The 23,530-nt window shown below is 42.3% G+C and overlaps 1 protein-coding gene across 2 annotated transcripts in view; it reads right to left on the reverse strand.

Annotated features, from left to right (window-relative positions):
* Nucleotides 1–23,530, reverse strand: part of ANO6 (anoctamin 6) — a 168,048-nt gene that overhangs the window by 79,038 nt on the left and 65,480 nt on the right. For both annotated transcript variants that reach the window (XM_081129748.1, XM_081129749.1), the window contains one exon: nt 19,967–20,046. In XM_081129748.1, the coding sequence (XP_080985874.1) occupies nt 19,967–20,046 (80 nt within the window). The remainder of the gene's footprint in view (nt 1–19,966; nt 20,047–23,530) is intronic.

A 23,530-nucleotide genomic window follows, 5' to 3' on the forward strand; every position in this document is an offset into this window, starting at 1 on the left:
AGACTAAAAGTAAAGGGGTACAAAAAGATTTTTCATGCAACTGGAAAGGCAAAAAGAATTTGGGGTACTCAATTTATAAGTCATATAAATGTCTAATCTCTGTGTTGTACACCTGAAACTAATATAATGCTGTATTGTCAACTTTAATTGAAAAAAATATTTTTTTAATCATGGGCTGTGGTATCAGGCAGAGCTGGATTCAAATCACAACTCCGCTGCATACAACTAGACATCTGCGTTGTTGTATATATTCTATCTCTTTATAACTGAATTTATTCATCTGTAAAAAGGGAGAAATCATAGAAAGAAATGCAGGGTTACAGGGAAGAGTAAGTGAGACAACGCATGTAAAGCAGTAATACAGATCCTGAAACATAGTAAAGCCTACACATGGCGGCTGGTGTTCTTTATTTCAACAGGTAGCAGTCCCTGTTGACCTCTAGCTTTGCTGGGTACATTCACATACTTGGTAACCATCAGGAACTTCCACCTGCATCATGTTTTTTCCCCTGTCATACTACTTCTGCTACCATTTTACCTGTTTGTAATAGGTATTCCACTACCCTTTTACTGGCTGCTTTGAATTGGACCGCCAAATTAACTGAATTTGTTGAATTTCTTTGAAATTAAGCCTTAGTGCTTTGGTTTTGGACACCAGAGGCTTTTTAGCTTTCTTCGGGTTCTGAGTAAAACATGATTGAAGGGAGAGGGCCCCATCCCACAGATGAATAAAATATGCTAAAGGTTAATATATTATTGTTATATTTTCTCCATCCCCTCAATCTGTTTCAAAAGAGGTCCTGTGGCATCGGCATCGAACAGAATGAAAACAAATAAGATGAATGAACCATAAACAGAGAGAGAGAATCAGAGTCAGAGAGAGCAGGAGGAAGAAAATGTACTAACCATGAGGGTAAGTTAAGTGTAGCGGCTGTGATTTGAACTGACATTTGGCACAAAGCCCTCTGGTGGCAGGGCAGAGAGGAAACGCGCTCCACAACACAGTCCTTGTTATCAGAAAAAAAGGAAGCACCCTGATTTGGAGGGGGAAGGAAAATGTCTCATATTAGACCCTATATAGAAACTCCCAGTTTTCACCCACTTCCCTAACAAAGTCCTTGGCCTGGAATTGGGGTTATAAAATGTAATAAACTGGTAGCCTCTGACGTTTTCGCCTTTCGTTCTCATATCACTTCTGCCTTTGAAGCGATGAGTCTGCATTTCACCCTGTTCCATCTGCTGCCATCACTCCAGTCTGCGCTCTCAACTCTCACCAACAAGCTCACCGCTGACATCCCAGGCGGTCTCCTGCACCCACTCGTCTTCTTTGCCAGTTCACCTTACACACTGCCACGCTCCGGGTGTCCCTAAACAAACATGCTCGAGTCACAGGCTCCAAACTCTACCCGCTGCTCCCAGGGACCTCTGGAGAAAGTGCAAACTTTTCAAATGGGTCGTCAGCATCCCTCATAATCTGACCGTAGCCCACAATTCACTGACTAACGTTCCTCACGCGCCAGCCGAGCCAGCCTTCCCAATCAGTGCGCAGCCTGCGTCAGGCTGCTTCCTCCCTCGCTCTCTGCTCCCATGGCTTCCCCTCCTGAAGCCCCCCTTCCTTCTCCTTTCCCCCTTTCCAAATGCTAACGGCCCAAGGTCCAGCTCAGGTCTTCTTCCAGGAAGCCTTGCTAACAACTTGGGCCAGCGTTTCTTTCTCCCCCACTGTACTCCTGGGTATGCCAACCGATGCGTGATCTGTGGCCTTCCGGAGATTCCTGAGACCCTGTCAGGGGACCCGTGAGGTCACAGCCATTTTTATAATAACGCTAACACGTTATTTGTCTTTCTTACTGTGTTAACATCTGCGAGGGTGGTGAAAAAGCAATGGTGGGCGAAACGGCCAGCGCCTTACTTAGCGCAACTCAGCAGCGGGGCGAGACTGTAGGAGTCGTCATTGTTCTTTCACCTCCACATACAGTAAAAAGAAAAAATCGCTTCATGTGAGGATGTTCCTGACAAAGCTGTAACGGCTGCCAGCTTTATTAAATCTGACCTTGAGCACGTGGCTTTGTAACGTTCTGTGCGAAGAAATGGAAGTACCCATAAAGCACTTCTGCTGCACATCAAGTACGATGGTTGTCTTGAGGAAAAATGGTTGCACAATTTTTGAGTTGCCAATTTTTTTCACAGACACTACTTATACTTGACAGACGACTGACACAAAACTCAGTTATACTGATATGGGTATGTGGCACATATTTTCCGGGAAATGAACAGTGAAACTGTCATTTCAAGGAAAACAACTGACAATATTTATTGCTAATGATAAAATTTGAGCTTTCAAGCAAGTATTAGGATTTATGATAACTTGTATTCACCACTGTGAACCCGACAGCTTCTCAAAATTCAAAGGCTTTTCTGATGAGATTGGACATGTGTTAACAAATATAGTTTCTTTTTTCATATTGTATAATAAAATAGGTCAACATTTGAAAGAACTACTTAACTCAATTAACCTATATTTTTCCAACTGCTCTATGCATGGTGATAAAAATTATGCTTGGGTTTCAAACTCTAACATAGGTTTTTAATAAATAAAAAGTTCATTGATATGTTTTACATTCCATATTGCAACCAACCTTTAGGAAACTACCACTTATTGAGTTTTAATGTGGTGCCAAAGAACATCTACTATTACTTAACAAGTCTATAAAATACTCCTCTCTTTTTTCGCTATCTACCTATACAAGGCTGGATCTTCTTTACATACTTCAACCAAAAAAATGCAGAAGCAGATATAAGAATTCATCTGTTCAAAGGAAACCAACAACAAAACAAAAATACAATCTACTGAATGGGAGAAAATATTTGCAAAGGATGGATCTAATAAAGGGTTAATATTCGAAATGTGAAAAGAACTCAGACAACTCAACATAAAAAAAAACAGATTAAAAAACTGGTAGTGGACCTTAATAGACATGTCCCCAAAGAAGACATGCTGACAGCCAACAGATACATGAAAAGATGCCCAACATCACTAACCACCAGGAAACGCAAAGCTAAACTACAATGAGATATTACCTCACACCTGTTAGGATGGCTATTAGTAAAAAGTTAACAAATAGCAAGTGTTTGTGGGTATGTGGAGAAAAGGGGACCCCTTTTGGTCCCACTGTTGGTGGGATTGTAAATTGGTGAAGCCACTATGGAAAACAGTATGGTGGTCCCACAAAAAATTGAAAGCAGAATTACCCTATGACTCAGAAATTCTACTTCTGGGTATTTATCCAAAGAAAATGAAAACGCTAATTCAAAATGATGCACACACCCAGATGCTCACTGTGGCATTATTTTCAATAGCGAAGATATGGAAACAACCGAAGTGTCTACTGACTAATAAATAAAGAAGACATCGTATGTACACAATGGAATGCCACTCTGCCAAAGAAAGGTGAAACCTTGCCGTTTGAGACAACATGGATGGGCTTTGAGGGTATTATGCTAAAGTGAAATAAGTCAGATGGAGAGGGACCAAAACTGTATGATTTCACTCATGTGAAACAGAAACAGAAAGGAAACAAATACTCATATGCGGGATATAAAACTAAAACTCACAGACACAGACAACACTGTGGTGGATGGTTACCAGAGGGAAGGGGGCTGGGGGTGTAGTAAAGGGTAAAGGGGGCCAAACACATGGCGACAGAAGATGATCTGACTTTGGGTGGTGGGCACACAGTGCAATACGCAGATCATGTATCACAGAAATCTACACTTGAAACCCACATAATTTTATTAACCAATGTTGCCTAAATAAATTTAATAATAAAACAAACAAAAGCAAACTCATAGGTACAGAGAACAGATTGGTAGTTATCAGAGGAAGGGAGTCAGAAGAGAGGGTGAAATTGGTAAAGTAAAGGGGGGGTCAAATGGATGGTGATAGACAGACTCTAGGCTTCTGGTGGCGAGCACGCTGCAGTGAACACAGACAGTGAATTATAATGTTGTGAGCCTAAAACTTATAAAAACGTTATTAATGGATGTTACATCAATAAAAAACAACAACAAAAAAGAACCCAGCTGTCGTCTCTTAATGGGATCATAAAGTATATAAAATAATACTGTAACCTTTCTTATGGAATGTTGTTTTAGAAAATAGTGGGTTTTTTTTCATAAAATAATTATGTTAATGTCTATGAGTTTATTATTGGTTATGTTTAAATAAATTAATAACTATTTAAAAGTTTCCATTTTAAGTTCTAATACAGTAAATCTTAATAGATGCAGACACGCACGAAAGTTCTTCGGTGTCAATACTTCAAGAGTGGAAACTGTAAGACTAGTATATCAAGTTTAGAACTGCTGTTCTATACCATACATTTTGGTTCTTAATTTTGCATCATACTTACTATAAAAGCAAGATACAATACATACATAGGAAAATGTCATCTATTTTTATGTATACATACTATCATTTTAGTTATATTTAAAAATAAAGGGGAAAAATACACTACTTTTTTTGTTTTAGGAAAGTCAACAGAGGTCCTTGCTGAATTAACTTGAGGTACCATCTTCAACGTGTTTAATAGAAACATCTTATTCAAGGTTAATAAAGGTTCAGTATCATTGGTTTCCAAAGGCTGCTTCAGATGGTTTAGAAAATTTAAGACCACATTTCATCCCAGTGCAGCTGTCAGTTCCAATATACCATTTTACGTTTGTTTTTAATGATTACATTGTATTCCATCAAAGTATTTCCCTTATCTTCGCACATGCAGTTCCCGCTTCGTAGAATCTTCTCTCTCCCCCCCCCCCCGACTAGCCCCTCTGCATGGAGCCCTTCCCTGACGTCCTGGAGCTTAGAGCACCTCCTTCCCTACTCAGAACACCACATACTCCTCCTTAAATGTCACATCTCGCAGTTTTAATTGTCTAGCTATTTGTGTAATTATTTGATTAATGTCTGTCTTTCTCAGTAGAACACATGCCCCAAGGGATAATTCAGTTGTATTTCCCAACCGTCCCTTCTTAATAGGGTTAGAGAAATATTAAACGGATAAATATTATTAAAGAAATCAACCGAAATTAATTAACCCTTTGTCCTGTGATGCTTTGTAGTATGAAGGATAAAGCCACAGGGGGAAAATTCCATTACACATCACAGAAAAAAAATGAAATAGTCTGATTTCCGTTTTTAAAGGAATTGCTTAGAGAATAAATAGTGGGTAACAAAAGTGGTCACAGGGAGACTGCGAGAGCCCCGAGAAGAAAGGTGGCAACCTACGTGGGGGGAGGGGGCAGCTGAGATGAGGCGAAAGGGACAGACTGCAGCTGTAACTTACTCTGAGCATCAGCAGGTCGGAGACAAGGTGTCAGTGAAATTCTCAGGGGGCCGGCTGGAACGGCTGAGGATGACAGTTATATTTACCCAAATTCAGAAAACCGAAAGAGAAACATGAAGAGGACAGGGAGACTGAGAGTTTGCGAGACTTCCAAGGGGAGACCTCAGGGGCGTGGGGCAGAGAGGAGAGATCTGAGACTGCAAGAGGGGACCTGGGAGCTGCAAACGCAGAGCTTGTCACTGAACCCAAAGAAGCGAGCGTGAGAAGAGCAAGTGCGAGAAGACAGCTGGGATGAGCTCTGAGGGCATCTGGCAGGCAGGCAGGGCTTGGGTGGAAGAGAGGGCCAGGCCGGGAGGGAGAGGAGCGGCCGGAAGGCCAGGGGAGCGGCCAACCCTAAGGATGTCGGGTTCCCTTCTCCCTCACTCACCTCTCCCCGTTTCCACCGTCCGCTCCGGGCCCACCCTACGCCGGCACTGTGAGGAAGGCCTAACTGGACTGCGTGCTTTCTGCTTTCTGCTGCTCTGATCTCTCTATGGCTGCACTCTCCACGTGTGGCTGTTTAAATTACATGACTTGAAGTGAGACAACACTAGCAATTCAGCTCCTCTAGCCGCGTTTCAAGGGCCTCCGCAGCCACACGGAGGTGGGGGACCGGCAGGGCGCGAGCTCGCCGCAGCGCGCCTTCTGAGCGCTGGCGGCCAGACTGCAACCAGCATGGAAAACCAGAGAGAGCCTTGCCTGCCTGCGCAGCATTACATGGAGACTCACTCATGATAAAACTGCTACAAGTAGCACCAGCTACACAGTGAAACTCACTTTAGTCCACCTGAATTTCACGGTGCATATCGATCTCTGAGTTGAACAGTGGAGGTGACTAAGTGTATCTGCACATTTTACATCATTCCATTTTAGTTTTCCCACCCGTATCCATTCTTTTCCCTGCCCTTCCTTCGGATCCCCTCATCCCTGCTCTGGGCCAATAAAGCTTATTCCTCCCCCTCTTTCAAAAACAACCACCACCACCACCAAAAAATGTAGCCAAGTGACAATCGTGGTGGACAGCACGGAGCCAGAACATTTCCCACATCTGAGAACGTTCTGCTGGACGGTGCTGCTACTACAGCACTGCTTCGTCCTTTCAGCTCACAAGTCCAAACCCTGAGTTCAAAGCCTCTCCATCTGACCCTGAGCTATCTTTCTAATTTCATCTCCTCCCACTCCCCTAGATCAGCTCTGCAAACTGGGTACACTGCTTTCCACTGTCATTTATTTGTTCATGCAAATGCTATCAGGATAGCTTCTTGTAGTATTTCTACTGTGATGGTTAGGCATGCTTTTGGAAAGAGCTCTCCGGGTAATTCTGACGCACAGCTGGGGTTGAGAAGTACAGTCCTAACTGAACTCCTCTAGCACTTTTATTTAATCGAACACTGCGCACTGTTGGATATTTTTCATTTAACCAACCAACCAACCAACACCCGGCATCAGTTGATGACTAAAACATTTGCCAGACAATAAGACAACGTGCAGGGGACAGAGGCAACGTTGGCCTTGAGGGTAAACATTGCGATACACTGCCTGGTATTCCTTGAACTACATTGATTAATAAACATTAAATGATCAAATAATGAAAAAGTTACTGCAAAATTTAGTGCAGCTGATAGCGGTTTATTCAAAATAGTGCATACTTTATATAGCTCTGATTTCTAGTTTGGTTGAAAATTCTATTAGCGAGTTTTAGTAAGAGCTCAACATACTTATTTACTGATAAGACTGTACTGTGGGCATTTTATAATATTGCTGGGTATGATTAATTCTCAACCCACTGATAATTTGGGAGGCACCTAAGGGCCTATAACTACTTTCTCAGGAATATAAGTCACAAATGCTCCTGTGTGCTCATCAGAACCAATTCCTGATACCCACACAATCTGATTTCCTTGGAAAGGAGATGAGAGGGGTATGGGCTGAGTTGAGCAAGGGAGGGCTGAGGCCATTTCAAGGCTGGCTCCCATGCCTGCAAGGTGCACTGCCAACTATAAGCATCCCTAAACGTTAGATAAGACTTCCCGCTGTATTATTTTATGAATATGCTTTTAAAATAGCTAAAATGCTTTTCAATCACTGTGCGGTCATTGACCATCACCCTAGTGAGGAAATCTACTGTCGATTTTTCTGCTTTTTATACATGAGGAGACTGAGATCCAAAAAGGAAAAGCAACTTGCCCACAGGGGAAGGAGAGTAGAGCTGTGCAGGAACAGAGAGCTTCTAATTCCCTGAAATTCCATCTTCCACTCAGCTTGGGGGAGGGAAGGGGGGAGTAATGACTTTTAGAATGACTTTCCCTTACTAAAAAGAAAGCATTTTTAAAAATAAAAATAAAACACTTCTCAAAGTCTCAGAAGCACCTCATCACACTCACCTCTCTTCTTCAACCTTATTACTTTACTCCCTATTTCACAAGACAATATATTTACTTTTAAAAAACACTTAAGGCTAACGAAAGTACATGAAATGGCGGTGATACCATCAGCATCACTGAATGATCTGTCCAAATTTTCATGATGTGTTTTTATTTAAAGGGATTTGGACTGAGCAGTCAAATTTTACTCAGGCTACAACTGTGGTCCTGACTCAATATATTCTAATTCATACTAACGTCATATAAAGACCCATATTATTGGTCTGCCCATTACCATGAATGAAAATGCTCTTTGGTAGTTATGCCAATCTGTCAGGTGACATTAATCTACATTTCAAAAAGTGACTTGGGAGAAGGCACTGTAAGTGCATTTTTTCCTTTTGAAGGAACCATTAGGGTTTTTTGGGTAAAAGCATATTTAGTTTTTTGGTTTTTTTTGTTTTGTTGTTTTTTTACCGGAAACCAACTTTTTACCAGAAACAGACCCAAATACATTTGAGACTAAAAATGTACTTTTTATTATTATTTGCTGAAATAAGGAAAACTACAGTTAACTAGTTGAACTTCAGAAATAAAAGGATTTTAAGTCATCTCTCTAAAACCCTTAATACTTCCAAATGAGAAGTTCGAAGTGTGGATGGACAGCTGCGGTTGAAATCCACTGTTTTCCCTTCTCGATTTTCCAGGAATCCCGTGAATTCACAATGTATATACATTTCCACCGAGTCTGTATTTCCCTTTAAATTTTAATTTAATGTGTCTTCTTTTTTAGGTCATGGAATGGTCATGTTATTTGCCAGCAGGATCTCAACTTTAACTCAATTCTTTTGCCTCTGTGGGCTTTTTGGCCATGATTGTGAAATGTTTCTGTTTGACCTGTAATCAAATGAGTTCTATGGTAAATATGATATCACATCTTTTTGTTCAGAATGCCCCCGGAACGCCCAGGGCTCCCTGCTTTCCTCACGCATGTTTCTGTCAAATTAATTTTGACGTTCCCCAGATAATAGAGAGCTTGCTGAATTTCAAATGGGCTACTTTGTGGGGCAGAAATTCACAAAGCATTTTGCAGTCAAGGGATTATGAAAATGGGGGAATAAAACCAGGTAGAATAAACACTGCTATATGGAGGAAAGGGTTTTTAATCAATTACATAATTTGGCTGCTGCTGTTAATAGGCTGGATGAAGAAAAAAGTGAAAAAGAAAGCAACTCATACATCAGGGATCCACACACATCTCACTGGGGCGGTACAGTCCCAGAAACATCCTCTCTTTCCCTCATCCCCAGCTTTCCATCAACTACCAAGCCCAGCTACACATAAAACATGCGTCCCCACTGACACGTGCTGGTCCAAGCAGACTATTATCCAGTCTGTCTGTATTTTAACTACTCCAAGGAATTAGGTATTTTACTTATGAGGACGTTTTTCAGAAATGAAATCTGTCTGCCTATATGTACTTTCTATTCATGGGTCTTAATACTATTATTTTGTATTACTATCAATTACTATTGTCAAATATTTAAATTTGCCATTATGTTCTTGCCACCACCATGTTGACACTTCTCCTTTCAATAGGCTTCCTTTTAAAATGGAGCACCCAGAATAGGAGGTGTATTTACCAATAGTGAATGGCAGGAATCTAGTACTTTCTTTGTTCTGGTGACACATAGGTAGGAATGCAACCTAGAGGTATTATTCCATGCTCAATTCATACTTAGTTTAATTAGCCAAATACCTAGCCTTTTCATGTGATCAGTCATTAGGCTCAGCCCCTGTGATCTTTACTTAAGCAGCTAATATTTATGAATTAGGAGCAGGAGCTTACTTTAATTCATATTGATTTTTATCTTCTCTAGAAATTGATTTCCATCCATTCCAGTCTTGGTAAGATCAATTGTCCAGATAAGCATACTCTCACTAGGCCCGCATTTCTTCATTCTGTATTAAATGCAATTTTTTCCACACACCTTGCTAAAATCAAAACAACAGAAATGTCTGTAGTTTTCTCCTGCTCTGCCCAATGAACGCACCCATTTAAAAAGGGGGGGGGCAATGTGCTCACTTTGACATGATACTGTATTGAACTCATGCTGGCTCCTGATGACCCTTTCTTTTTCTAACATTCACAAACCATGTGCTTAAAAGCCTCATTCTGTAATATCCCTGGAGATTAATGCTCCAGCTTCAAGGTCTCCATTGATCAGAATGTAGTCGATGCCTGACTTCTACCCTAACCCCACCCCTTTGTGAAAACTGTCACATTTGTCCCCTTACTATTCTGGAACTGGTCCTTTTCTCCATATCGCCTCGGGATTACTAATTGTGATTCCAGGAGCAAATCTACAAGCTCTTTAAATACCCTGGTTAATACACAATTTTTCTAGTCAGGAGGTTTAAACTCATTTGGAATAATTATATTTCTTTCTAAAATAATCTTGGGCAAAATGGGCTTCTGGCGCCCCTCCTGAGGGCTCAAACCATTGAATCTAAAGTTCACCTTCATTAGCAGAAAAGACAAAAGTAATATTGAAGCTGATGAGCTCTCTTTCTCTGTCACCGCGTACCACTAAACTGTCTTCCTCAAGTTTCCACCCATCACTGCCTCTTCAGGGTCTAACTCAAAATCAATCAATCTCTATCATTTTAAGTATTTTTTTTTTTTACAAGCCTCAACTCACTCTCTCTGGACTTGAGTTTTACTTACATTTTTTAGTCAAAATGGAAAAAAAATAAGAGTGGGGTGTTCCAGAAAATTATTAGTACAGAATGAGAGTGTGTTAGCTCTGAGTTAAACTGGCTTTAGCAGGCCTGTCCTGGCTCAGCCTAAAAGCCTAATTGCCATTTATGACTGTTTCTCTGGGAAAACTAATTCTGCATTCCAAAGAAGCGACTCAGAAAGAGACTCCTGACCCAGAGCTGTGTGTGTTGGACTGCCTGCTCTAGCTCTGACCCCCAATCCTAACAAACGTAGCTTCTGAATCAGCCCATGAAGCAAATGAACAGGTCCCCTTTCCTCCATATTCAGGCAAAATACACGTTCCATTAGTTGTGCTCTCAAATGCACAAAAAGCTTTCACCGTGGAAACGCGAGGTGAATTCCTCTCATAGCAGACGGGGCAACTGAGTCATTCTTACAAGCTAGTTTATCTTTGATCTCATTTCTCCTGGCAGTCCTTTTTGCCAAAATAATGTTCCTTTGTTTGGTTTCCTTTTGCAGTGGAGTTACTTCTCTTATTTAGTTTGCTGAACTTAGTACCAAAAACTGTAAGGCAAACCACCCTATTTCTCTGTTAAGAGCAGGCCCAAGAGTCCAAGCCAAGTAAAGAAATGCCCCAGTGGAAGAATCCTGCTTTTACCCCGACTTCCAGATCCCAAGGATCCTGGGAGCTTGAGGCAGACCCTGTGACTTATGTTGGGTTTCTGGGATTAGCCAGAAAGACTGTGGACTGACCATAAAATAAACCATAATCTCTCAACAGTCCCAGCATTGACTTACTTGCCTCAGGGCTACTTGGACTAGAAATAACCAAATCCAGGTCTGGATTTCTAAGGAGGGGGGGGAGAACGGGGAACAAAAGATTCAATTGAATCCATTTTGAAACGAACCTGACTGACCACCTTGAAACAAAATCCTGCAGATGTGTGGGCAGCTGGTTCTGATTCCTCTCTCACACCTTTCACACACCAGGGCAAGGAAGCAGGCCTGACATTCTCTTCATTCCATGGGTCACTTTCAGACCATTACTCCCAATGTTCTTGGGGGAAACCGATTTAGGTACATGCAAGTAAAATATACTCCCAGAGTCTATCATCTCTGGACCCATCTCTGAACCCACAGGCATGACCGATGTACCTTGGTGACTCAGTAAGTTGACATCTTATCACCAATGATCTTCTCCCTTTCACGCATAAACTGCCACATAGTCCCACCCTGGACTTTGTCATCACTTGAAAAATTCTCTTTCCAAAATCACTTATTTGAGAATCCTTCTTGTTGACCACAACTAACATTGCTTCTCATTTCACAGTGACTTCAGGGACCCCATGATTTTTTTCCAATCAACCTGCAAATCCTCTTATTCTTCCCTCCCTTCCCTTTTTAAGATTCCATTTCCCAGCTCATCATTTCAGTAATACTCTTTCCATCACATCCATTTAGCAAAACTCCAGCCCTGGCTGAAGCCTCCTATCTGCTTTCTCACTGTCTGAGTGATGCTGGAGAAAACCACAGCAGGGCATTTCAGTATCGCTGCAAATTCAGGCTCCCGGCCCCACACAGGCCCTCTCCACAGCCCAGAAATCCTAGAAACTTCTCTAGGCTTTTCCAGGTCAGCTTGGTCTCTGGCTCTCCACAACTACTTCAAAGCGCCAACTCCTCTCCCTCAGTGTTCTCTTCCCTCTTAGCAGCTGAAAACTGAAGGTGGGAATTCCCTCAGCTTCTCTCCATCAAATCCACAAGAACATCGACCCTCTCACTCCTGTACCTTAGGAGACACCGCTCCTGTCTAGTGCTGACTCCTCCACGTGCGCTCTGCAAACCATTCCACGGCCCTTTCAAAGCCACTCTTTTCCAGACTCCATTGTTCCTTCTCACATGGATCCTTCTTCCACCTTTAAACTTGTTCAGGTCTCTCCACCGGACAGAAGGAAGTCATCCTTGGCTCTCACATTCTCCTCCAGGTATACCTCTCTCATCCTCCAGCCCTTCATAGTCAAAACCCTTGAAAAGATAGGCCAGCATTTTCTATTTTCTTTTCTTCTGCTCATTCCATAATCCTCAGAGGTCCCTCAACTCCCTAACACTCTCTAGAAACAGCTCTCTATTAGGACATCAGTGACCTCAATAGCTTTTCGGTATTCATCTAACTCAGTGGTTCTCAAATGGAAATGGTTTTGCCCCACAGGGGACATGTGGCAGTATCTGGAGACATTTGGTTGTCACTACTGGGGAGAGGATCCTTTCTTAGCATCTTGTGGACAGAGGCCAGGGATGCTGCTAAACATCCTACAATGCACAGGACAGCTCCCCACAACAACCAGAAATTTGGCCCAAAGTGCCAGTGGTGCTGAGGCTGAGCAATCCTGGTATGACTGAATCCCTACACACCACCCAGAACTATCAACACTTCATCTGCTTCTTGGCTGCCATCCTGCCAATTCTCCCGATTTTCTTCCTGCCTCTCTGGTCATTTCCTTCCATAGCCCTGAGTCACTGGAGATTTAAGCTTTAGCTCACTGTTACTTTTAAAATACATTACTGCTGGGATAATTCTTGGAAACTTTCATATGCACATATGTGATTCTCCCAATACCCTGTCCTTGCTGCTCCACCCTGCCTCAGCCACTCATTCCAATATTCAAATCTCAGACCGTGTCTGTACTAGTTACTGTAACTCCTCCCTCAATTATAAACATCTGACTGTCCAACTACTGCCTTTTATTATTCCAGTTCACTTTCTCCAATACCCCAACTTCAAAAATGATCAAACCCCAGGAGAGTCGAAATCTACTGATCTTATTGCCTCACTCTCCTCTTATCCCTGGTCTTAAACTCTCTTGCAAACACGCAGTAACTCTCTCAGCCTTGTCTTGCTTCACTGCGCTGACTTGGCGAAACCCCCAAATCCATTAAATCAAACTCTTTGCCTATTCCACGCCTGCTCGCCAAAGCTAGACTTGAATGGGGAAAGCATACAACCATCACGCCCACTTCCGGGGGCTCATGGGGCCGCCAGGCAAATACATCACATCTCCCAGAGCACTCACTCTCAGATGGCTACCGCATACCTCCTCTCTCTTCTGACCTCCTTTCTCTCTTTTCCTTTCTTAACCTTAGCTAATGTCTTGCTTCCCATTTCACTGGTAAATAAAAAGTGATACAGAAAATGGTTCAATAAGCTCCTCTTAGCAAGTCTAATAAAGTAATTCTTCCCATCTGAGTCCCCATACTGGCTTCCCTCCTGCTTCTAAAAATGAACGGTCTCTATAGCTGTGGCGGGAGGCCAACCCCTCCACTTATGGACCAGATTCCATCCCCTCCCTGCCCTCTCAAAAGGTTATTCCAGGAATTCTTCCCTTTCTCTCCTGCATCACCAGATTTTCTCTCCCTACTGAATTATTTCTATTATTGTACACATGGTAGTTTCTGCCATCTTAAAACTAAGAAAAAACTCTCTGCATCCTAATCTCCTTCCAGGTAGCACCTCCTTTCTCTGCAACCTTGTTCTGCAAAATCTTTTGGACAGTGTTATCTGAACTCCCTGGATCCAATTCCTCTTCCTCCACTCCATTTTGAATTCTCTCTAACGAGGTTTTGGATCCCACCACTCAGCTAGTCAAGGTCTCGCCCATGTTGCTATACCTGATTTCCCATCCTCACCAGCAGAATCTGGTCTCTCCCCACTATCTGTACTTTCTTCACTGGCTTCCAGGACTCACCTTGCTTTCCTCCTAACTCACCGGCGCTTCCTTCTCAGTCTCCTCTGCAGATTCTTCCCCATCTCCCTGACCTGTAAACACTGGACCCCCAGGACTCACTCCAGGGTCTCTTCTTAACTCTATGTAACTCTCCCCCTTGCTGCTCTCATTCAGTCCCAGAGATTTAAACGCCATTTGTGTGCTGACACCTCGCAGATCTCCAGCTAGACCCCTCTCTAACTCCTGACTCATATATCCAACTATATATCAACTTCTCTACTTGGATGTCTCAAACTTTACATATACAAAACAGAAATGTGATCTTCCTCTGCCCACCCTTCCCTCCAGCTGCTCCTCCACAGTCTTCCAGGTCAAAAACCTTGAAGGCCTCCTTGGCTGTTCTTTCTTGCACACCTCACGTCTGACCTGTCAACATATCCTCTTGGTTCTACCTTCAAAACACAGAGAATTAGCATAGGTCTCATTACTGCCATCATTAACACTTAGGACCAAGCCACCACCATCTCTCACTTGGGTTCCTCAAAAGTCCAATAGATCTCCATGCTTCTGCCCTTGTTCCTCCACAGTCTACCTTCCCCACAGTCAACGTGATCCTGTCAAAACACAGGTCAGGTCAAGTCTTTCCTCTGCTCAAAACCCCCCAGTTTATCTTCCAGTAACTTCCCGACTCACTAGGGGGAAAACCGAAGTGTTTAGAATGGCCCAGGAAGTCCTCGCTCTCTACCCTTCTCACCATCCTTCACTCTACTCCAATCAGATCGGCTTCCTTCCATGTCCCCAAACACATCACAAACTCCCACCGCAAGACCTTTGCCTATGCTCTTACTTCCTTCTGGATGTCCAAATAGTGTGCACCCCTGCTTTCAGGTCTTTCACTTGTCACCTTCTCAGTGAGATATGCCCCAAACACTATTTAAAACTGTAACCCTTCCCCCTCAATACACACATACAATCCTTACTTTATATTCCCTTAAGGATTTACCACCATTTGGCATGTGATGTATTTTATTTTTTTAATTATTATTATGTTTCCCTGACCAAAATGGAAGCTCCACAAGTACAGGAGAATTTTCTGTTTCTTCACTACAGTGCCTAAAATAGTAGTCTTCAAATACATATTTGTTAAGTGAATGAATATTTTAACTCTTTCTTGGGGATTGCATATATTTTCATCCAGTTAAAGATGATCGAATTTGAATTTCAGGGAATCGACAGTATTTTCTGGAAAGTAGTATCTTCCCTTCCCTCAAAAAGGGAGCCAGTTACACAAATCCCCAATGGGATCCTCTTCAGGCTTCCTTCTCTCTGCATAACCACAAGTGGTGAACGAAGGAGACATACAGTATATTTATCCCACTTTAATCTTCATCTTCCTGAGTCTATTTTTCTAGTTTAGTCTCTCTCTAAACCCTGGTTTCTCATCAGCTTCCCTGGTTTATACTAATACTCTTTGGCCAGCCCACACTCATTATTATTTACTCTAATTTTGGTAGACGCTAAACAAAGGAAAATATCACTAATAGCATGAGACAATAGGTGATAAGAATCTTCCTGTCCCCCAAAAGCCAGGAGAGTTATATATAAATCTCAAGTCTGAAAAGGCCGGAAGTGGGGATATTACTAGTGAGACTCAAATCATAAAACATAATCCCTTAGCCCTCTCTTTCCTTTCATGTGGTTTCCTGTTGACCCATCATGGTTCTATCCAGCTTGCTGCAAGCAGTCACCAAGGCTAGATCAGAGTTCCTCCTGCACCCACCCCTCACCCATGGGTACTCAGGCAATCAGGCCTATGTGAGTTCCTGAGCCACTACCAACAGAGACAGGGTTTCTAGAAACAGACTTGACCTCTACCCAACCTTTCTCTCTATGAATCCCTCATTTCTTGAGGCTTGGAATAAACCTGAGGGCTGCTGGGTCAGCCATGACTGCTGAGCCCCTGAACTGAACCACCTCAGATCACCTTTGCTCTTAACCAAACCTGAAACTGAGAGCACTGTGGGGAGCTTGGATGCCCTGCAGCTTCATGTTATCATATTGCATAATGGCCTTTGATGCATGGCCATGTGGATGGCTTCCATCCTCAGTTCTAAGCAGACAGCCCAGGTCTCCCGTCTCTGCTTCAGAGTCTGAACTATACAAGGTTATTGGGGATATTCAATCACTAAGCCTCACTCTGTCCAATCTCCTTCCCCAGGATCTGAGACCTGTCATCACATACCTAGTCTATGTTTGGGGTCCATGTCCCAAAACGATGGTCACCAATCACCTGGCCATACCAACCCTTTCCTTGACTAATTTCCCTTGAACTGACTGTTCTGAAAATTGTAATGTGATTAATTATAGTTTATTGACACAAGGGAACAATTGTTAGAGATATAATAATGTTAGAGAAAAAAACAGTATGGTACTGTATACTGTAAATGGATACAGTGCTATATGTCAATTATATGTCAATTAAATCTCAATAAAACTGGGAAGAAACAGCATGGGAAACGTTCAGGATAAGATGTTAAGTTAATAATGCAGGTTATAAAACCGATTTTCATTGTGCTTAAACAAAGAACCAAACCGGACTAAGATGGTTTCCCAACATAGCAAGACCACCAAGTCACTCTCTGTAAGGTCAGCAGTTAGCCAGGGCCCTTTCACCGCACTCACATGTCCACCTCATCTCCGAGTGGGTCCATGTCTGCTTTCAACATGTTCCCAGCTCCTCACAAGCTTCAGAGTAGCAAACACACACACACAGTGTGTCCACATCTCCGTGCTCCCCTTTCCATTTCAGCATGGTTTGGCTAAACTTGCCTCCGTCTGCGAAGTGGGGTGGGAGGTGGAGAGGAGTAGCACAGATGCACAGGTGACAGGTCATCAAGGGACAGTCTCTGCAGTGAGCAAGGCGAAGCAGTGTGGACCCTGCTGAGCACAGGGTGGGCTGCCGTCCCCAGGCCACAGGGGGTTCACGACAGCATTTGTTTACTACCTATTGTTTACAGTCATTTACATAGACATAGATTATCTGGCTTTGCCTGACTAGTCACTTTGCGGACACCTGAGCTGTGAAGGAAACTTTTAATGTGCTTATCGCGCCGATAACCAAGGCTACTCAACTAGCACTGCTCTCTCAGGCCTTGTTTCAAAGGAAAGAAAAACAGGAATTCTGAAGGAAACAAATGAATAATGATAAAGCATTTCTGTTCTCCCTCTTGGCCAGACTGTATAAATACACTCCGTTGTATAAAAACACTCGGCTCTTGATCCTTCTAAAATCTGAACTATTTGAGGATAAGCCTGAGTAAACATGGTCTGTGCCTTGCTTTATTTCAGTTTGGCTCAGCAAACTGCCACACGGAGGGCAGAATACGGATTTTACAGCTCCTTTGTCTTCTCCCTGTTTTCAATTTTGCTTTGCTGTTGGGTTCTCTTTGCTCCCGGGTTCACAGTGTCCCCTGTTTCTGACTTTAAAGCTGGGGTTGGATCAACTTACCTGACTTTGTCCTGGCATCTGCCCAATCCGCCTGCCTACACGACCTCGGCCACCCGTTTTCACTGATGCTGTAATGTTCTGCCTACAAAAAAGGCTACCCTTAAATATCACGCCCGATTCCCTCGAGTACCCTATTCTCAAGGCACCTTGTGCACCTCCTGTTTGTTTACCATGGAGACAGCAGTTTGGGAAACACGTTTACTGTGGAGCTGGGAGTACAGAGGTTATAGTGATGCTCAGGAGAAAACAGAAGCAGCTACATACATGCCACACAGGGATGTGGCATGCAGTGAGCATCGGACGTGTGAAAATCCATAAAGCTCAAGAAAAATCACAGATTCCTTCCTGCACATGGTGCGAAGAAACAATTAGAGAAAGATAACAGCCAGGCTACAGACATCGATATCAACCACACAGGTAAGGAAACTGTGATTAACAACTTCAACTCCGCTACTGTGGTCTAAAGAAATGACTGCGGATATTCTTGAGTGGAAAATAAAAATATGGGGATGGAGCCTAAAAATCTCCTTTCAGCTTGGAGGTTCTCAGACCCACTGTTAAGTCACGATAAGTATATTCTGTGGTCCCCGAGTTCCAGCCCTGGTCATCCTAGCTTGGACTGAGAGGTCCTCACACTTTGCAAAGGGACATGTGGTAGTGAAGAAGTCAGCAGTGAAGGCAGAAGGTTCCCAGTGCAATCACCAGCGTGGACTGTCTGTGGCAAATCTCAGGCATATCACTGAGGCACGCCAATCTCAGACATCACAGTGCACTAAGATCTGCTCTTGAGAAAAATACTTCTATTTTCACCCAGGGAATTGGTGTGAACTGTATGTGCTTACCAAGCACAGCAACACCTACTGCACAGAGCTCTTGTTAGGTTAGATATGTTGCTTACAGGTTATCAGTAAAAAAGCAGTTAGAAAATGACAAAACCAAAAAGGGCCACCTCCACGAGTCTGTGCCAACATCATACTCGAATGTGAAATATGTGTGCCAATTCTGCTTCGGAGCTCTAACTGAAGAAATTGGGAAAACCACAAAACTGCTCTGCTACTTTAAGATGCAGGAATATCAGTGAGCACTCACAATCTTCCCTCGCCGAAAATCTCATTGAATATAACAGGGAAGTCATCGAACACTATGTCTTTCTATTACAGCCAAGTGATTTTCACAGTAGGCAATCTGCTAGTACACCACAGGAGTCCACACTCTGAAATAAAATGGCACTGCGGATAGTTTTATGTGCGATCTCTTTTCAGTCCAGAGCCCTGCCTAGTTTCCTTCCTCTTGGCTGAACGGAGTGGGCAATCCATAAAGAGTGCGCGAGAAGAGGAAAACCACATAATGAGTTCTTTTTTGGGTCTTTATCAATAATACAATGGTGCTCTGCCAATTGCTGGAGTGGCGACTGTATATTACACTTTGAAAATGAATCGTAAAAAGACTTCTGCATTGTTAAAGTGGTAGGCGAGCCATCTGGAGCAGGGGGCAAAGATCAGTACGTGTAGGTGGACTCTGGCACGCTTCTTCTACATACCAGGTGAAAGAATACAGTACAGGGGTCAGAGATACACTTCTTCCCCCCCACCCCCCACCCCTTAAATGAATCTAATATAAAACCTACTTAGTGAGTACATTCTGCATAAAGCATCCTATGTGCTTAATTTTCTTTTAACAAGGCATTAATAAAAATCACAGTAGCATCTAATAAGATTTTTAATTCCTTATGGGTACGAACCGTGGCTTACCTTTAATGAGTCTAATTTAGTGAAAGCATTTAGTCACCCCTCTTGGAAGAATATCAATACAATACTCCTAGCGCTACGAGATACATCTATGCAGGCTGTATGACTGAAGGTTCCAGAATGAAATGGGAATCAGACTGGTTAACAGACCTGTATATGCTCAGTAAAGACTGGTTTCCTGAGTTGCTAACAGCAGAAACTGATGCCATGGGTATAAACAAATGATAGGGGAGCTTCGGAAACATGCTGTTTTACTGCAGAATGAGTTCCCACTGATGATTACAAGTAGCATGAAGAAAGAGCCCACCGAGCATGATGCCAAGACACACACTACAGTTCTAGAGTCACCTGTTCCCCAAAGAACCAGAGCCCGGAAACACAGCACTGCCAGCGAGACCTGTGCCAGACGAAGAGCCACTGAAGGCAATAATCCATCAAAAAAAGAAAAATCCACACCTTTTCCTCCGCTTTGTGAGAAATCTCTGGCTAACCATTACAAATTTAAAACAGCGTAGTAATACTTACGAACTCTGGGGATCGGAAATCAGGCTGACTTTCCAGACTTCCAAAACTGGAGACAACCATCTGATCGAGGTTTTCCAATGCTAAAAATAAACACATAAAAAAAAAATGAAGCATGACATTGCATCGGCTCACATCCTTCTTTGCTTTTAGCATTTGTGACACATGGATAGGTCTGCAGTATTGAACACTTTCCACTATCAGGGACACTCAACGTCTTCAGCAGCTGTTTCGTCTGTTGGACAATGCCATGCTTGGAGGATATGAGGTCTGAAAATGCTCTAGGGTAGACCTACCATGGAAAATCTTTTAGCTTCTACACAGAAGGACCCAGCAACTATGTCATAACACTCTAGCTAAAAAACATGTCAGAATACCAATGTTCTTTCTCTACTACATCTCAGAGAACTGATGTGAAGTCATTCTGGGGGAGCAATTTTGTTTTAAAAATTTGCTAAATAGCACCATCTGGTAGAAATATACTGGAAGACAAATAAAATTTTCTATTAGATACATTAAGAAAATGAAAAAGAAACAAAATTAATTTTAGTAATATGACCTATTGATAATATATGTCCGAATTATCATTTGAACATGTATTCAATACAAAAAAATTATTAGTAGACTATTTTACCTCTTTGGTACCAAGTCTTAGAAATCCAATGTGTATGTTATACTCACGACACATTGCAACCTGGACTAACCACCTTTCAAGAGCCCAGTAGCCACACACGACTAGTGGTCACTGTAGCGGACAGAGCAGTGTTAGAGGGATAAAGGGACCAAATCTAGGTGAGCCGCTGTGCAAGACAGTACTCTCATCCACAAGTTCCTGACATGAACAAAAGGTTTTGTTCCAGATTAAAAGGTACTGAGGGAACAAAACCACCATCTGCAGTGTGGTTTCGCCAATCGGAAGTCCAGTTGTCACCTGTGCTTCTGAACAACTGGCTGTAGATCAGAGGTTCCCACCACCCTCTCCTCAGGTTTTTTTTAAAAAATATATCTTTATTGACTTCAGAGAGAGGAAAGGAGAGGGAGAGACAGAGATAGAAACATCAATGATGAGAGAGCCATTGATTGAGCCCGCAACCCGGGCATGTGCCCCGACTGGGAATCAAACCCCGATCGCCTGGATCCCAGGTCGACGCTCAACCGCTGAGCCACGCCCGGCCGGGCTCTACTCAGGTTTAACTTGCTTGAGCAGCTCACAGAATTCACAGAAACATTTACTTCCATTTACCAGTTCATTAGAAAGGGTTTGGAGGAGCTCAGAACAGGCCTCCCCAAGACGTGCTTTTTTGGCACGTGGATCACTTTTGAGCTGAAGGCAATCAAGACCCTGTGGGCTCAAGGGAAATTTTTATCTTTCCCTTAAAGAATTTAAATTGGGGGCCTTGCCCATAATAAGAGCTATGACCAGAAATAAATTTTCATGACCTAAAATGTGTATGGCAGGGCAAGTATCTAATCCCTGAACATTTGCTCTTTTTACATCCGTGAAGGACCATCCTCCCCTCCGAAGCCCCAAGTCCATTCCTTGGCTCAACAGGGCAAGTCTTGTGGGCCTGAGCCCTTAACCTGTGGAATCTGATGTTCTCTTCAGATAGTGTCAAAATTGAGTTAACTGTTTGGGGTGTGGGGAAAAAACACACATTGCATTTATATTCCTAAGGCTCTTTAAATTTCTAACAGCCTGCCTTTTCATGTCATTGATTTAAGAGGCTGGACCTGTTGATAAATGGGAATATTTATTTAAATGTTTAGTAATTGTTCTTTAAACTTATTTAAATATTTAAGAATATTTATTTAAGTTTCTTTAAGAACACTTTCCTATGCAGCCAAAATCACCTTGTTACACTTACACCTCATCTTACCTGTCTATCTCCGAGCCTCTCATGTATGTGGGGTTCCTGTTTGCACAAAATTACACTTCTTTTTCCCTGTGAATCTCTTTACTATTGATTTATTAGATTATTACACCAACCAAAAAAACCTTTGTATGGTGGAGGAAAAATTATTCCTCCCCAACAAGGTATTATAAGGACACTGATAAACAGCCAGATGAAGAGGTACCTAAGCAACGCGTGTGGGCAGAGGGGGAGTTTCCATGAGCTCACCAGTGCACCACTCCCCCACATCTCCATGCTCAGCAACCCGAAGCTCTCCAACCTCTGTCCTCTGGGTTTCTATGGAGGCTTCATTATGTAAGCATGAATGATTGTCACTGGCCACTGGCAACTGATAAAACCTCACCCAGGGGAGGAGGTGGGACTGAAAGTTTCTACCTTCTAATCACCTGGTGGGTTCTTCTGGCAACCAGTCCCCAAATTTGGTTACCTAGGAGCTTTCCAAAAGTCACCTCATTAACATAAAAGGCAACTTTATAGCTGTTATCCCTTGGGAAGCTCCTACGGTTTTAGGAGCTCTGTATTTCTTGTTATAAATCACAATACCAAAACAATCATCAACAATATGTGGTCAGCTGGATCCTAACTTGGACAAACCAGTGGCGAAGAACATATTTATCAAAACCAGGAAGATTAAGCATGGAATAGCACTGAATTATGTTAAGAAATTACTTTTAATTTTATGAAATATCATGTTATTTTGGCTTTGTAGTGACTTTTTTTTTAATGCAAACTAATTTTTCTTAAATCAATTAAAAGCTTTGTAAAAGAAAAGGCTAGGTTCCTATCGATCCAGAAAAATTCCATGCAGTGGCCCAAAACAAAGCTGGACATGTATAGGGTAGATTCACAGGAGACCTTTACATGATTGTTTTAACAAAAGCAAAATATCAGCCAACAATTCAGCTATTAAATACTTCGGTTTGGCACAGTACTAAAAAACCTCCCCATATCTGGATTAGATTTTAGGTTCACTCAGAGTCTTGTCCACTAAATTCATACCACTGACAACACAAACAAGTGATTCTAACTGTTTCGGAAAACTTAATCACAGGACCCCTACATGTGAACGAAAGCAGAAACAGGAAACAGATGAGGTGAGCCAAGCCTTGCAAAGCTACAACCAAAGCCGGAATTGAGGTGCTTCCCTCTGAGACTTCCAGGAGGGCGACAGCAATTACTGCGCAGTCTGTTACACTTAGAGAACTGTAATGTAATAAGCCAGTTATTTCCAACATCAGAGCAACAGTTGTCCAAGATAATTACATCCTTGCAGACCACCTTTAAAACTTGCTAAAATGTGTTTATACTAGTAGCTATGAGAGTGTGTTTTAAATTGGTGTTTTGCAGCTTGGTTTACATTAGGAAGACCTAACCATTTTATAGCACTTAGATATGGGGAAAAATTGTATCTGTGGTGTTTACGATATATTGTTTTTTTTGGCAGAACTAGCAAGTCAATGAAACAATACTACAATACTGCAGATTTTTTTTTAAAATGAGTATCATAAATTTGATGGAGTGACTTGACTTTTGTATTTTATCTTGATATCATTTTATAATTAGATGCTCAATTTATCTATTATGTATCTGGGGGATCAATAGATGGTACAAAGTTGTCATTGTTTTTCTTTAATTTTTTTTATTTTTATGAAAG

Source organism: Miniopterus schreibersii (assembly GCF_964146895.1).
Source record: "Miniopterus schreibersii genome assembly, chromosome: 2".
Classification (NCBI taxonomy): domain Eukaryota; kingdom Metazoa; phylum Chordata; class Mammalia; order Chiroptera; family Miniopteridae; genus Miniopterus; species Miniopterus schreibersii.